This window comes from Plectropomus leopardus, chromosome 9 (assembly GCF_026936395.1).
Source record: "Plectropomus leopardus strain MGB_pleo_1.0 chromosome 9, ASM2693639v1, whole genome shotgun sequence".
Classification (NCBI taxonomy): domain Eukaryota; kingdom Metazoa; phylum Chordata; class Actinopteri; order Perciformes; family Serranidae; genus Plectropomus; species Plectropomus leopardus.
Genome location: NC_142184.1, coordinates 9,175,377 through 9,192,885, shown reverse-complemented (window position 1 = coordinate 9,192,885; position 17,509 = coordinate 9,175,377). Strand labels below are relative to the sequence as shown.

Here is a 17,509-nt window from a genome sequence, read left to right as displayed (position 1 = left end):
TCACTAATATGGCATAAATGAGCTAACTGCACTCACTTATTATAGGCCTACTACTTGGGAGATTACTGTAATCTGTAGGCCTACTAACTATTTATTATAATTATTTTGTATTTCTAAAATGCATGATGAGAAAGTTACTTTTGAAATGTAACTTTGCTGACCCACATTATCTGAAAAATATGCCAAAAGAAATTATTCCTGCACAACAAAAAGACGCAAAGCATCAAAAATGATTTTTTCTTCATTCATTTATTTATTTATTTTGCCAGAAAGAATATATTTGGATGTAACCCCTTTGTAATGATCATCGCTCTGATTAGTAATTTTTTTTCAGTAAGTGAAAAACAGGCTACATTTATTTATTTATCTTATAATTTAATTAAATCAGTTTCTTCCCAACACTGCTAATATGCATCTGCAAATTACTTTGTCTCTAATGTTGTCAAATAAAGGCAATGCAATAAAAAAATATCCAAAATGATGAGGAGTAAAAGTAGTATAAAATGTAAACACTTAAGTTGTACTTGTAAATGTACTTGGACTGAAAAATCCACATGATGAAAAAAAAAAAAGCAAAGGATGGCAAATGCTTAACTCACTAAATGAATCTTCTCCATTCTTCTGGAGGACTAATTTAGTGTAATCATACACAACAACAAAATCCTCTCATTTGGGTTCCTGAGGACAAAGTCTTAATCTGCTATCCAGTGTTTAATGTGACTGATCAACATGGGAAAAAAGTAATCCCTGACCGAGTAGATTTTTTTTTTTTAAAGATAAACTACAGTATCACGTCGCTGGTTCCATGATGAGAATGCTTTCTTGTCGTGGACAATAGGTGAGCACACAGTTCCAGTGGGTTCACAATGGCAGTATGACAAGGTCAGCTCGGAGGTTTCGCCTGGCTCAGCAAAGACCTGCAGAGCTGTGGGGCATGCTGCTCAGCTGACAGGGCTCTTTGCTTGTTCATGGCGCTCTTTCTCGAAGGGGCCCCAGTGACAGAGCCATTCACATGCACGGGCCATAAATGACCGAGTTGAACACCACATTAAGCACTGCATTCTCAGACATCTGAACTGACTGGAGCACAGCCAAAATGCCCGGCACAAAAGGTAAGCAATGTGAGACAAAAATGTACGAATACAAAATATTTATGTTTAATTTATCAGGATACTATGAGAGGTTTAATAAAATTTAAAAGTTAGATACCTCATCTTTAAAAAAGTGGCAAAAATGACATTATTCTCAAATGTTTGACATATATCTGAATGTTTCCACTATTTTCAGGTAATAAGTCGGACAAGAAGTCAGCTACCAAGGTATGAAAATCATCACTATACTCCAGGGCATAGGTTTGGTTTCAACATTGGGAGTCATCCACCAGAAAAAAATGAGAATTAAATATTTAAAGAGATAGTCCAGATTTTTTAAAGTGGGGTTGTATGGGGTACTTATCCGTAGACAGTATGTTTCAAACAGTATGTGTGAGACGACACGCTCAGAGTTTGGAGACACAGGCTGGAGACCAACATGAAAGCTACATAATATACTGCTGTGGAGGGGTAGGCAACAAAATGTATTTTAGCCACCTAAAAAAGTCCTACCTAAAAAAAATCAATATTAGTTTAAATGTAAATACTGAGAGTATTTTCACTGCTTAACCTTAATGTCAGACAGTGATTTCCAACTGGAAAATGAATCAGTTATATCACTCTCTTCAAAGCCAGACTCCATTGGAAAAAACAGTGATTTAAGTATCCTGAACACTGGAGCTGCTGATCTACGTCTGCCTTACACAGTTACTTTTTTCCCTTTTATTGTGTGACTTTGGTGTTTTAAAAGTCTAGTTCAGGTTCACCAAAGTCACAAATGGTACAAACTAACTAACTAATCGAGGCAGCGGTAGACCAGCAGCTCCTGTGTTAGGCAAACTAAAATTACTGTTTTTCTCAATTGAGATTGGTGGCTTTGACAAGAGCATAAATAGATATCTTAGCTTTCATGACTCCAGCCTGTTTCTCCAAACAGCTGACTGACAACCACTGTATGTAATACATTGACAATGATATGTACCCCATACACCCCACTTTAAAAAAAATCCAAAACATCCCTTTCATTTCTTGCATCCTGGTAATTTTTTATGCACCAAAATAATTTTATCAAAATAAAAGTCCTGTGTTCCTTTTAGGTTTTTACTGGGGGCAGACAAATGCATATGTTTGAAACACTGACTTATTGATTTTGTGTTCAATTGGCAGCAACCTCAGAGTCCTAAAGAGCAGCCGAAGAAAGGTGATCAGAAAGGAGATGATAACAAGAAGCAAGGAGGTAAGCATTTATATGATTTTATCAGCATGTTACTTCAACCCGGTGAATCTAATCTGTGCACAGACTACATGATGTCCAAGTAGAAAAACAAAAAGACTGATATCAGCCCTCAGTGGTTTGGGACACTAGATATTCCCTGTCTGGCTCATAGTGTGGAAATGAGATGCTGTGTCCCCAGTGAAGGTATCTGTCTGTGTTTCATCCCTTAGCAGGACAGCCGAAGGGAGAGAAGCAATAACTTCCAGGCATTTGTGAAGATGGCTTTGGAGACACTGCTGGGGTCCTGCCGTCGTAAACACGGGAGCCCCCGGGGCAAACAGGGCTGAATGAGCCTCCCCTCCGCACTTTCCCCCCTGAGCCCGCAGACTGGGCTGTTCTACGGCCTTCCAATAAAGCATCTGCTCACCTCTCGCAGAGGCAGAAAGTGAACCTGATCTCCATCCATCACCATCTGTTGTTCAACCCCAGTCCCCATCCCCCAAAAAACCTCTTCTGTCCCATTCCCCACACTGTCCACTCTGGCTTATTAAATGCTCAGAAACAGACTTCAGGTTAAACCGGACGATTCTTTTGAGCAAAAAAAAACCAAAACATTTTGTCACCCCTTTGCAATCCTTCCCAGACTCACCCTCATTTCATAATTGACTGTCTAACAGTCTATTCATTCTTCTTGTAAATAAAAATTCAAATAAACAACTATTTATTACAGGAGTTTGTGTGTATTTGTATTTCTTGACCCCCACCATGGGTCTCAAAAGCTTCACAGGGGGCCAAGATTCCTCCTTTATATATTTTTTGGGAAGAAAAAAAGAAAAAGAAGAAACAGTATGCCTATTTCAGAATTTCATTCATTTCTGTGGAGGGGGATTAACCCTCAATTAAAAACAATCAGTCCCTATATATAACAGTATAATATGCACTATATAAAGTTTTGTTTATTCATGGCACTTTAGGCATCTCTAAACGTTAACATAGGCCCGATTTAATGTGCAACTTGTTTTTATGTAGTTGTGGGTCCCTGCTCCATCTGTGTTTCAGCTGAGGGGTCCTTAGCCTCAAAAATATCAAAATCTCCTGTTTTAGCATTTCACATCTTCTCAGACACTGAATTAAACAGACGGCAAGCCAGGTTTGATGTAAAATTTTATAAAAATATCACAGGTGTGTCAGTGCCTTCACATTTACAGGGAGAAAAGTTAAAGCAAATATCTGAATAAAAGTTAATACTTGTCGGATCGAGTGGCATTAGGCCAGAAGAGACTGAGCGCTTGTTCTCAGGCATGAACAAACATTCAGGCTCTAATCTAAAACACTACGTCTGAGCCAAGAAGCAAATCCTCTGACGCTCTAGATTTAAGAAAGATAAAGAGAGAACACAATCTGATCGATGCTCATTTGAAACTTTCATCTGAACCACTTAAATACATGTAAATGCTTCATTTAAAGCAGCAGTGTAATAAAAATCTGTAGGATACATGTTTAATATCATGTATTTTATAATTTAATCTAATATGAAATTAAATTTTTTTCCCTTACAGTAACACGTGTGAAATACCCTGATTCTAAACTTTTATTTTTTAATACTGAAGAGGTTTTTTTTCTTCAAATGTTCACAAATACTTATAAGACCTTCTCTAAGCAAAGGCAAATGATTAAATTTAAAGGAAATTATCAAAATAACACAAAATAAATTACAAACACCATTAGGAAATTTCACCACAAAAATTAGTTCATAGATTCATTTTTCTTTATCTAAAATTCACAAAAGGGAAAATCATTTTACATTATAATTGCTGCCTCGTCATAACCATAACCTGTGCTCTTTTCATTCAAAAGTTAACTCTTTGTTGTCTAACATGCTCAAGAGACAAGCTTTGTCAAAGGATAACGGCTGGTGATCTCCACGGTTTGTCTTATTGACAACAAATCCCATAAAAAAAAGTCCAAAAACCATCAATGTATTCTGCTAACAAGTGTTATCTCTGTAGCCAAAGGTTTATGACACATTTATGTGTCATAAACCTCCGCCGTTGTCCAAAATGCATCAGTGAGCCACAGCGATGCACTGAGTGACATGTTCTTTCATTGCAATGAACGTGGGCACTGTAGTTTATTTTGAGTCAAACCCACATTCACTGTCCTGATGCTGTATATACTCACTAGAGCACGACACAACAGAGTATTTATCCACCGTTACCTACAGATTTGCTGAAAACGACGTGCTCAGATGTTTAGAAAAAATCATTCAGCCTTTTTAAAATTGTAAGCGTATAGAACGGGCTCAGGGCTGAGAGTCACGGACAGGCTGCAGAGGTCACAAAGTACGGAGAGACGAGCACATGTGGAAGCCCGTAGAGGACTGTTTTAAAGCAATAATGTTAACTTGAAAATTAATTATTATAATAGCATTTTAAATTTTCACAAATGTATGCTATTTGAGTAAAAATTAAAATGAAAAGGCATTAATCCCATTTTAATTTTCACACTAGCCTTTGAAAATGAAATATCAAATGCCGTGTTCATTTTTAAATTGTTAGAAACGACCAAGTTTGACCATTTGTTTTGCTTTATGTTTTTCATTGCCTGTAAATATTATTTGTTTTGTCTGGCTGCTTGTTCGTATAATCATTTCATTATTTTTTTTATGTTCAAAATAAAGCAAATCGAATCAAACTTGCATTTTAATTGTGTCCTAAAATTAGACAATATTATTATCATTATTTATTAGAACATTTAGATATTTTCCAATGTACAGATTAAGATTTTGCAAATGACATGTTGAATGCCATTTTCTTTTCTTTTTTTTTAGTTAGAAAATTTAATTTCAATTGTGCTATTTTTCACATTCAACATTTAAATATTGTCCACTTTACTTGGTTAAATCTTCGAAAATAAAATGTTTAATGCTGTTTTCATCTCCAAATAGTTAGAAAATGGCATTTTCATTTTCAATTTGGCTTAGATATTGCTTGCATAAATGAAAAATCCAGTTACATAGTTTATATTGCATTTCAATTTTTAAATTTGAATACTGTACAGTACTGTACAGTGAGTACAACTGAAAATTAAATGTCAACAGTTTTTCTATTAAATGCAAAATAGGTTATTGTATTTTAATACTGATTCTTACTAAATTACTGTGGAATATAATTTTCATTTTTAATTTTAGATGATCATTTTAGTAAAGTCCCCTATGGACTTCCATTCACTAAAATACTGTTTTTTCCTTTTCATGGGTTTTGTTGAAATAAGAAACCCAGACTATCACCAGCCTTATCCTTCAGATCTAAAAAAATATGATTGTAAAACACTTGAGGTGGGGGGGGGGGGCACATCTGGAGGACATCTGCCGCAGTCGACGCTGAAACCTAGATAATGGGCTCTATCATGTGTCCACAGAAAGGAGCAGCCGATCTGCACCATGCTGATAGGTATTGATTGCGACTCACAGTGAGACATCGGTAACTGCTGTCACAACATGAGGGCTCGACAACTGCGGCTCCGATAAAAAGGAATGAGATACGGGGGAAAAAGGGGGGGGGCGAGCGGGTTATCATTTCATGGATATCAAAACTAAGTCCCCAGCAGGTTAGACTAATAGATTACCCAGCCAACATGCGGCGCAACCTGAACACTGCGCGTTGGTTTATTGTTGTATACAGGTTGATTCGGATCTCTTCGGTCTGAATAAAGTCACAGTGCAGAAGTGGAGAACCGACCTTACATCTCTTGTTATTGCTTCACTTTCTCTGCTTTTCTTGTCATTAGAGAATGAGACGGTACAAAATCCAGCATCCAAATGTGACCCAGTGGCTCGTCCAGCTCAGCTCTGACCACTTCTGAATGGTATGATGGGTAATATCGTCCTGCAGGGGGCAGCACATACTACGTGAGCTCAATGCACACTGACAAACCTTTGCTTATTCATACCTATCATAAATCATTTTTTAAAAAAAGGGGAAAATAAAAAAATGAATCATCAATTCCTTCTTACTTTCAAAATCTAAAACCCTTCCTGCACAGAGGTAATTTTAACGGCAGCACACTTGTCTCCTTTGAACTATAAATACTGTGGCTATGGTCGCATTCCTAAATAACATGTTCACAAGTCACATAGCGTACTGTACATTTTATGAGAACAGGGTGTGTAAATATAGTTGCATCTGTGACCTCACCTCATCATCCTCCATGTAGTCCACGCTGGAGTTGAACACAGAGCCCAGGTACGTCAGGTGGAGTAATGCCAATGCGCTGAATGCTATGTTGATCAAATACACCCAAATCTCCTGCAGAGACAGAGACGAGCCATCATGTAAAAAGCTGACATTGATAATTCAGACACTTTTATTCATATCCGTTTTTATAGACTTGCTTTTATGTGATGTCATCTATTTTAAAATGTCTTTTATGTTTATTCTTTTATTGTCTTGATCATGTTAAATTCTTTTATTAGTACTATTTTTTCTGTGTTTACTGCTTATATTCTTGGAACTGTATTTACTCTTACTGGTATGTTAATGTCATTTTTGTTTTTTAATTGTTTCTCTCGCTACTTCTCGTTATCATCTATCTTCCCTCTAATATGTTTTTACCTCAGACCTCTTGTTTAATTCCCCCTTAAATGTTTTCTGGCCTCAGTTCAGCATCGTTTGGCTCTTATAGTTGTATTGCCTCCGCAAGAAACCTGTCTTGCTTCTGCTGTGCCTTGTTTGTTAAAGCACTGTAAACTCTGTTTTTAAAGTTGCTATATAAATAAAGTCAAATATATATAGTATAACTACCGCCTTCCATTGGTGTAAGATAAATTAAAAAGGCAAAAGCCATCGGGGCTGTAGTATCACCAAAAAAATTAATAAATAAATAAATGAAAAAGAATATGATTAGAAAAAGAGGGTCACACACACTGTATTCTTTTTTTTGTTTGTTATTTGTTATTATTATTATTATTATTATACTTTCACTGTAAAATATTTTGGAAAACCTATTTCCTCGGGCAGCACGGTGGCTTTGTGGTTAGCACTGTTGCCTCACAGCAAGAGGGTCCCTGGTTCGAATCCCGGTTGGTGCGGGGTTCGGTCCGGGCGGGGGCCCTTCTGTGTGGAGTTTGCATGTTCTCCCCGTGTCCGCGTGGGTTCTCTCCGGGGTCTCCGGCTTCCTCCCACAGTCCAAAGACATGCAGCTCAGGTTAATTGATGACTCTAAAATTGCCCTTAGGTGTGACTGTGAGTGTGTCTGGTTGTTCGTCTATGTGTCGGCCCTGCGATAGTCTGGCGAACTGTCCAGGGTGTACCCCGCCTTCCGCCCGATGACAGCTGGGATTGGCTCCAGCCCCCCCGCGACCCTTACGAGGACAAGCGGTTACAGAAAATGACTGACTGACTGACCTATTTCCTCATTCTTCAGTCTTGATGAAGCAGATTAGCCTGCTAAATTAGTGTTGCACTGTCAAACTCTTAAAAGCAATAACTTCTTCTACCAAATGTTTACTTTGATTCTTGCTGATGATTTAAGTTATAATTTTAAGTTATTTAAGTTATGATTTAAAACCACAGTTTCAGAGACTTTAAAATATCATTGCAATCATCAGCACTGTACTGCAGTCCATGCAGGCTGCTTTTTCCTTGGCATAAATCATTATTCCCCCTCCCCGCTGCTCTTGATGTGTGTAACCAATATAACATAAGGGATTTTTGCTGGGCATTATGCCAGTAAATTCCCAAAATATATCAACTGACAGCGCATGAAAGACCATGGGGGTTGCTGTATTTTAACTGCCGCAGTTGTTTTTTTATTTTGGCATTAAAACCTCAAGTACACACAACTTCAGTAATACATGTATCTTTTTCATGATTAGACTCTTACTTTTTTTTAATATGATAGTCGCTTTATCTGCTGATGAAGTTTGTCATTATTCTTATTACAGGCTAAATCAAAGGGAAAAAAATATAAGGGGTTCATATTTTAAATATATGCAGAGTAAAAATAGAGAACACATCTTTTCTGAATGCTAACTAGGCCAGAGGATCTACTAGGTAGTCCCCCTTTGAGCACCTCCTGCTCTGAAAGGAAGTGCCAACAATTGCAGTGCAATGGCCATTTGCACAGATAAAATAGTTGGAAGAAAACCAAGATATGCACAAAACATGTCCAAAGCACCAAAGGCCTGTGGCTGGAATAGAGATTTCTATTTGTATTAAAAATAAAAACAGAATAAAACTACTATATACTATAAATAAACAGAAATTTAAAAAAGTAAATAATAAACATTTCACAAATGAATGAAAAACTTTAAAAACAATGTGAGTATATCCGTAGATACATTTAGAGCTGTTTTATTTTTCTATTTTCAAAGAATAGTTTGACATTTTATCACCTTAAAATTATGAGGTTCTATACGACATTTTTGTCATTACATTTTAATTGTCAAATTTGATTTACATAACATTTCATTATTTGCCTCTACACAGAAGGTTAAGTTGGTGAAAGTAAAATTCTGAATGCCATTTTTTTCTTTTTTAGAGTCACAAAATTTAATTTTAACTGTGCCCTCAATAGTGCAAATTTTACAATTTAATTTAACATTTAAATATTGTCTATTTTACAGCAAGTTAAGTCTTTGAAAATACAATGCTTGCTGCCGTTTTTATTATTTTTCAATTGTTAGAAAATGGTGTTTTTATTTTCACTGGAATGCATTTTGTTCAGAATTATTCGACTTCTGATTTGCAATGAACGCAGCATTATTTATGGGGTTTTCCGACTCGTTGTACTGCAAAGTGGTCAACTTGGGTGTGACATTATCCCCAGATATGACCTCTGACTCACAAGGTAAATGGACCGCCGCATAAGCCCCATAAAACCACTAATTCTAGCTGTTTCCCTGTCCCTCCAGTCTTTAAGCTAAGCTCGACAAGAAAGAAAATAATACTTTTGTAAATGTCTAACTATTACTTAAATAAAACCCACTGCAGAGCCCTCTGCTGATCTTAAATGACTGTGAACATCAGGACATCTCTGAAAAGAAAGACAAAGGAGAGCATTACCTTTTTGTTCCGGTGAGTGCAGTTTGGCTGACATTTCCTCGACAGTATACAGGCATTAAAAATGTCTGCAAGCCTCTTCCGCAACACTGAAGCACAAAAAAAAAAACCCAAAGCATTAAAATAAAGCCAGAGGAAGAGCTCTTTTTCCAGCCATCAGAGGAAAATTACAAGCACTGCAGTGAACAGAAACAGTGTGTAATAGCGGGTGCAATTAACCATTACTGCAGAGCTAAGCACCTTTTTTAAATGGAAAGGTTCTAATGTGGAAAAGAGACGACATTAGGCAGACGCTCACCGTGCTCAATGTACGTGATGAACCCGAGAGATATTAGCACTGCACCCAGATGAAAACTCAGACCCTGCCAGACACAACAGTTAAAATCTAAACAATCCACTTGTTGAAACAAACACACAACAGAATAAAGTAAAGTATATAACTGCTCATGTGAGACGTCCACACAGTACTCACATGCAGCAGGGCGCTGGCTGTATACGTCACCATGATGGCAGAGAATGTCCCAAATTTGAGAGCACTCTTAAAAACATCTGTGGGGACGAGAGCATCAGCTTAAGAGTGTCTGTTTAAATGAGCCATTAGCATGTCGTTCATAATGAGAGCGAACGGCTCAAAAACAGCTGCTGCCATCAAGCAATCGCTGTTAACATTATAACTCACAGGTGTGCAGAAAGCGAGACATGGGCAGATTCCATGACGTTACCACCTCCACCATCGATCGGGGAAACTCGATATTCAGTGGCTTGGATACAGTCAAGTCCCTACAAAATAAAAGTTCAAGAGAAGACGAGGGCATTTAATAATGTGGATAAAGACAAACACTTTATGTTGATGTTGCACATGCAACTCTGACCATTTGAGGTTTTCTTTCTCCTCTGTGAAGCCTGATCCTGCCAGAGTCGTCGTAGTCTCGCTCAAATAACCAACAAAATAATTGCTGAAGTGGAAAGACATTGTGTTCTCATACGCCAGCAACCACCTAATGCAGTGACATTTAAAGACGAAGAAACACAGATGTTACATTCCAGTCTCAGGTTAAAACAAACTTAATACCTGAATCATTACACAACTCTAAAATACTTACTTTGCTGTTGTACCTCTGAGAAGCAAAAGAAACGAAAGAAAGTGTAGAAGTTTATGTTATTGATGAATCCATAGAAATGCTTATTGATTTTCTATATGATGATCTACGTCTCACCACCTTTTTCAAGATGGTGACACAGTTGTGGTAAGTTGTGGCTCCACAGAGGGGGGGGACGATGTGGATACATGTGTGCAGGTCAACAGACAAAAACAGCATGCTTTAAAGGTCCAGTGTGTAGGATTTTGGGAAAGTGTTGGCAGAAATGGAATATTATATAATAATGTGTCTTTAGTGCATAATCACCTGAAAATAAGGATTGTTGCGTTTTCATTACCTTAAACTGAGCCATATATATATATATACATAGGGAACGGGTCATTGGCGACAGAGTTCGCCATGTCACACAGTTTCTGCAGCAGCCCAGAATGGATAAACTAAAGACTGGCTCTAAACAGGGCCACAATTTCGCATTAGCATCCGTGGTTAGCAGCAACGAGTCAAACAGTATGAGAAAACACTGATTTTTAACAGGTAACTGTTCTGCAGATAATTCAGCTCCAGGTAAAAAACACTCCCTGACGTCTGGATCTAAGGTTATCAGAGACAAAAGGTAAGCACACATTAGCAGGTGCTGGGCTAGTGGCCTGTTTGTGATGAGCTGAACAGTGTCGCAGAAACATTTATTTGTAACGTGAAACTATTTTTTTTCAGTGTTTTATTCACCTTATCCGCTGTAGAGAATAAAATAACTCTAACCAGGAATTCATGGTTGGCAAATATGAGAAATTTCAGCTGGTTGCGACCTGCAGTCCTCACTGCAAGATGCGACTAAGACCGTGTTTAGAGGAGAATGGCCACACTAAAAACGTAAAGGTCTGTCCTTTTAAAACAGAAATCTGCGTTCATATGATAACATTGTGAGAACTATCCTCACGTACACAAATCCGAAAAAACAAACGAAAATGCTGTAGTATTTCAGCCAAGGCCAGTAGTTGGCACTATAACTTTGTAATGACAAACCCCAGAAGAACACCACATGCTTGCCTGAAGTGCGTCCGTGACGTCACCGTTCAGGTTACACAGCGACAGAGGAGGTTGTGTTTTCAAAGATTACACTCTAGAATTAGACTTCAAAAGTTTGCCTTTTCAAGCTAACGAAATGTTGTTGCTGCGTGAATGAAAGGCCAAACCGCAACAAAACGTTCAATGTTTCATGCAAGAACCGTTGCCGTGCAAATGGCTGCTAAATCCTACACACTGCTTCTTCAAAGAAAAGACCTATTTCACTGCAGACTGTTGGTCATGTCATAGTAAGCGAAGCACAGATGTATTCAATAACATAATTGATTGGTGCATCTTATTTAGGGGAGGCCCTGGTATTGTGCATGCCGGCTCCCTGGAGGATCTTATAAGGGCTCGTGGAACTGAGCCATCGATAATGTTATCACTTTCACCTGTGCTTTTCCTACTACGACAAGTCAAAATGTCTGCTGTGAAAAGGCTCATACAAAACATGTGGCGGGCATGCCTTTAATGTTGAGTATGAGAATCACTGAGGTGGACAGTTAATTACCTGATCTTCCTCCTCTTTTTGCTGTAAATAAAGCATAAAAAGAATGAAGTCATGAGTGATCCGAGCGAGAAAATAAACAGGCATTTCGTTTGTTTATCTCTATGTTCCACTCACCCCCGTAGAAGCTTGTCTCCATAGACCGGTATGAAATAAGGGAAGAGGTAGGGTGCAACGCAGTTGGAAATAACAAGGCAGACCTGGCTCTTCACCCAGCTAACAGAGACTTTTAAAAGCCACGAAAAGCTCTGAGCAGAAGAAAAAAAACAAAGATTTGAACAGTTAACGGCTCGTCTCGGGATAAATCTTTTTAAATAATCCTCACCCCCACCACCCTCTTCAAGATACTGTATCACACTTACCAGCTTACGTCCCTCCAAAGCGTCTTTGTAGCTGTTGAAGCTGATCCAGGGACCAAAGATGACTGTGCCCACAAAGTAAATATAGCCCATGAATTCAATAGGTGAGGGCACGCTGGTCACGACACCTCTGTCCAGGTCGAAGGCCAGAGAGATGGCTTTCATGGCGACCACCATCTGTGAACCTAGACGACAGCAACGGCTCTTAAATAATCACTGGATTCCAACATCAGACCATTATCACTGTGATTAGAAAAGTAAACCCAGAACAAACACATTTATTGCTTCTCAAATGTGTCAAACACTGCTGAAAAGATGCCCGGCTTACCTCTCATCTTGTGCCAGTTGGTGGTGTCCATCATGTGCAGCTCTCTGATAAAATTGGACAAGAATAGCTTCAGTTTTGATGCAGTTCTCGCCACGAATTAAACTTCACTGCAACACTGACTTTGCAAAACGTTCACTTCAAACACAGGCTTGATGTGCGCTGCTGCTGAGCTGTCAGGCATCAGAGGTGAACTCTCTTACCCCAGCAGCAGGTAGATGAGTACAGTGATGGAGAGGAAGGTGCCTCTGATGGTGGAGTGGCGGCACAGGAAGAGGAAGAGGTAGCAGAGAAGGCTGAGAAGCACCACCCAGATCATGTGAAGCTCAAAGAAAAGGTAGAGAGTGTAGAAACCTCCCGCCACTGTGCCCAGGTGTTTCACGAAGGAGGGGAGGCCTGACGTAGCAAGATGAAGAGATATAGTAAAGGGGATTGTGATGATGCAAGCTGTATTGTACGAAGGGTGAATAACACTGAGTGGGCACAAAATAACTGGACTCTCACCTAACATCCAGAGGAGCCGACACAGCAGGCAGATAACCAGCAGCTGCCATACTTGCTCCAGGCCCTGCTGAGCTGTAGGCAGCAGGCAGCCGTGAGCAAGCTCCTGGAAAAACTTCTGGCGGCTGAACGCTCCCATCACTAGACTTTAAAAAGCAGAGGGAAGTCATTTTGACAGCAACAAATAAATATCTGTATTGCAAGTTTCAGCATAAAGTAAATATTGTATCTATGGACTTAATGTAGTAATTCATTACACTGCTTGTGTACTGCACTTAAAGGTACAGCTCACCCCAAAAATCAAAAATGTGTATTTTACATCTTACCTGTAGCGCTGTTTATTTATTAAGCTATTTTGTTTTGAGTTGTTGGGCATATCAGCCGTAGAGATGTCTGCCTTCTCGCCAAAATAATGGAACTAGATGGCACTCGGCCTGTGGTGCTCAAAGCGCCAAAAAAAATAAATTGGAAATTAATTTGGAAAAAACAAAATTTAAGTCTTTTTTTTTCCAGAAATCATGACCCACTCACTCAAGATAATCCATAGATCTTGTCAGCACTTTAAAGGAGGAACTTTTTTCTTTCTACCAAACTACAAACCCCACAGAGGGAAGAGTACATCTACTCATAGACAGGAGTATCTACTAAGCTAAGCTTCCTGGACAGTAACAACAAAAAAATATTGCGGTTTCACTGTATCATGGTATTTATTTTTTTCATACTTGTAGAAAAGCAAATGTACACGGTACGATAACCATCAAATTTCATACCACAGTATACCTTGAGAGCAGTATACCACTGCAACCCAAGCTGTAATATTAGCTTGATCAGTGGTGCTGGGTGAGCTAGCAGTAGATGCACAACTCCTTTCATGTAGGAACTATTTTCTTGCCACCGATCTCCATCCGACCAACCGAATCACCCTGCAGAAGGAAGCATGCAACTATTGCAAGCTCACCTTGCACCACTTCGCTAGTGAATGTTACATATCACCCTTGAGGATGCCATTAATGTTTACATCTTATGCTGTCATGAACCTCTAAGCTATGAGTAGACGCACTATATTCCTTCTGCACAGTGACACAGTTGGTAAGTGTAATTCAGTAGAAAGAAAATAGTCCCTACATGAAACTGCTCACAACCAGGTCTGTGGATTATCTTCATTGTATCTTGGTCATAGTATTTGAAAAGAGACATTGCTGTTGACTTTTTCAAATGTGATAATTTGGTGCACTTAGCACCACAAGCCAAGTGCCACATAGTTACAACTCACACCAAAAAACTACATTGATAAACATGACCACAGGTAAGAGGGAAAATATGCATTTTTGATTTTAAAGTGAATTGTCCCTTTAAGCACACATATGCAAACTTGCAAGCAAGCATGGACTGCCCACTAAAACTCACTGTCAACAGACACACACATACCACCCGAAACTTCAAATCCCAGCATGCACAGCATCTCAACACAAATCTGAGCAAATCCATGCAATATAAGTCAAAGTTCAACATATCTTTATGCTATTTTTTGGCATCTAAATTTATATTAATTCACATTTAATTTCGTGAGAAATGCATCAAACTGGAGCTGTGAGAGAGAAATCTCAGCATGCACAATGCAGCACAATGATATGTAAATTATTTAACACTGTATTTGTGCATTGAAGACTTATTTACAGAGCAGTGTAAAGAAGAGGAGACATATTCTGCAAGGCATGCTCCCTCCGCAATGCAGTCGACCAAAGGGATGAGTTGACTCACAGCTGCATTCCTACAACCGCTGCATCAACTGCACAGACTGCACAGCTCTGTGCGACTTGCCAGAAAGCAAAGCATCTTGTGAGCTGGTAAAGACTGCTAACCTTGCTTCACCTAGCCAGCGGGGTTTACAGTCTTCCTACCGACGTACTTGAGAGCGGCTCCCCAGCCCCCCACCGTCAGGAGCAGCTAACTGGACGCCCCAGGCATGTCAGTTTGTTTTGCAGGGGCAAACTTACCCTTTTGGAGCAGCAGCTGGAGCTTCCTCCCCGCGTTTCTACCCAGCTGCTTTCCCGTCCCTTTGCACTGAGTTACGCGTGTGCGTTGCCGCTGTGTTTTAAGCACACTCGGTCCAGATGATGCTTATCTGGATGACTCCCATTGTCACAGCATCAGCACCACTCGGCTGTCATCTAGGCAGCCAGGCGGAGACGCATCCACCAATCGGCTGCATAGGTCCGGGCACGTCAGCCAATCACTGCTGTCTTGAGCATTGAGTGACAGCAGAGGCGACCAATCAGAGTCATCGCCCACCATTACCGGTGCCTTCTGGCCAATGGGATGTGTACAGCGTGCAGATGGACTCAGACGGGAGACAGGGAGCTCGCATCTGGCTCTGAGATGTGGTACAAGAGGTTTTGGAGGGATGAACTGTGGGTATGACTAATAAAGTCAACCTACTTTTTTGGGGGAACATTCTTCAGACAGATACTTCAGAGCAGAAACAGATTTGTGTTTCGATAAATACCGAAAATTAACAAATATGTCCTCATAATGCTGCAGAAAAAACAACCACAAAGGCAAATTGTTTCCTAACAATGTGACTGCATGAAAATGTATTTAGCTTGAAGATTTGTGTTTAGTGAGCTTGCAATGGGAGCAATAAGTTATCCTTTCAAAGGGCTTTTTAAGTTTTAAGAAGGCTAAATAATGTCTTTATTCTTGGTTTAATTTTTGATTTGTGAAGTAACATGTTTCATTGTCAGTTTAAAGTGCATAATACTAAATAGATGAGTAATAATTAACCCATTAATCAGGAAAATTTGAGTTGCCAGGTTGTGAAAAATCCCTTTAGCTGTTGTTTCTTTTCCTCGTTAATGGATGTTAATGGATTTTGCTTTTTAATTATTTATCAATTCTGCAGTAAGAAATGTTCAGGTCGCTGATAAATGGTGATGAGTCCTCCACTATTTTATAAGCCATCAGGGCTGCAGTTACACATGTTTGTGAAGGGCTACAGCAGGGCTCAGCAACTTTATGGGAAAAAAGAAAGAAATTCTGGAGCCACAAATCATATTTGAACCTTATAATGAAGGTTATACATCCTATTAAGTCTAAATTAGACCTTCGGTATTAGTTAAGATCATTCATTAATATGTTTAACCACAAGGTGGCTATTCTGCAGGAGGCAATTTATGATTTTTTTGGTACTTTAACTTTGCAGCGTTGGCAGTAAAAACAAACAAATCTGTCCATGCACGATTAAATTCTCTATTTTCCTATGAGACTTTTCCTTTATTGGATTTGGAAACTATAGTAAGCCTTGCAAGAGAGAATCAAGATTTGCCACCATTACTGAGGTACAGCCAAATTGAGGAAAAGGCACCAGGCCATAAACATAAGATGCAATTTTAGCTGACAAAATGTTAAAACTTTTTTTTTTTTTTTTTACTAGAGCATGTGAGGTTTGCTTTAGGCCTACGACAATGATGACATGATTAATTTTTCTTTAATTTTTTTGTCAAAGCCACAGGGAGCCACTGGGAGGGGGCTAAAGAGCCACATGTGTCTCCACAGGTTTCTGGCCCTGGGCTAGTGTCTAATAAGCCACCAATTCTGCACCTTAAAAATTGCGTTAAGGTTTTGTTTGTTTTTGTTTTTTTGCAACAAACCATCAAGTCTGCTGTTGTAAATATAGATAAATTATTTCGTCCCAGATGCTGAAAAGGTAAAAACACCTGCCAGAGAAATGTATCACAACCTGGCAACCAACATGTTGTCATAAAGGCTATCAAGAATTTAGACATTTTTTTTTCAAAGTCAAATACACATAAGAAAAAAGAAAAAAATAACTAACAATAATAAGTGATTACTTTCGAAGCAGTGTCAAACCAAAGCAGGTTTATGTGGAACGAAAAGGTGTAGACTGAAGCCTTAGCTTATTGCACCAACCTTTGTTAACCATTAAAAAGCTTATTCAATCCACAATAACCAATATGACCTCTGCAAACAAACATTTTACAAGACAGATTGATTTTACTGTAAATGGGCTGTTGTAAAATTGAGCTTCAGCCTCATTTTGTTACTTCTAGACCAAAACCATGCTGCAATAGTAGCAGTTTGAGAGCCCTTCAGGACCTACAAACGGATACAGTGACAAAGAGGCTCAACGAATGAAGGCGTGAAGGCACCTTATTGTTATTGTACTGAGGGCTTTTTTCGGCAATGGGATTGTATCGCAGCTCACAGAACAAGCCAGCCGTTCTAATGCAATATGACATCCTGATAAAGAGGTCGGTCCGAGA

General features: G+C 39.0%; 1 protein-coding gene and 1 long non-coding RNA gene across 2 annotated transcripts; one reads left to right on the top strand and one right to left on the bottom strand.

Moving 5' to 3' along the window:
• Positions 1 to 1,007: 1,007 nt before the first annotated feature.
• LOC148188681 (uncharacterized) lies at positions 1,008 to 3,039 on the top strand. The gene is made up of 4 exons (XR_015777428.1): positions 1,008 to 1,112; positions 1,288 to 1,319; positions 2,259 to 2,328; positions 2,538 to 3,039. It is a non-coding gene; the product is annotated as an uncharacterized LOC148188681 (long non-coding RNA).
• Positions 2,957 to 17,497, bottom strand: LOC121947330 (protein-serine O-palmitoleoyltransferase porcupine-like). Its single transcript, XM_088081897.1, has 15 exons — positions 15,224 to 17,497; positions 13,230 to 13,372; positions 12,929 to 13,121; positions 12,729 to 12,772; positions 12,404 to 12,585; positions 12,159 to 12,289; positions 12,045 to 12,065; positions 10,472 to 10,486; positions 10,241 to 10,366; positions 10,048 to 10,148; positions 9,841 to 9,917; positions 9,667 to 9,730; positions 9,372 to 9,457; positions 6,504 to 6,614; positions 2,957 to 6,194 (listed from the first exon to the last, which is right to left on the bottom strand). The coding sequence occupies exons 2-15, from the start codon at positions 13,363 to 13,365 to the stop codon at positions 6,093 to 6,095; spliced, it is 1,389 nt and encodes a 462-aa protein (XP_087938023.1). The 5' UTR covers positions 13,366 to 13,372; positions 15,224 to 17,497; the 3' UTR covers positions 2,957 to 6,092.
• Positions 17,498 to 17,509: the final 12 nt, after the last annotated feature.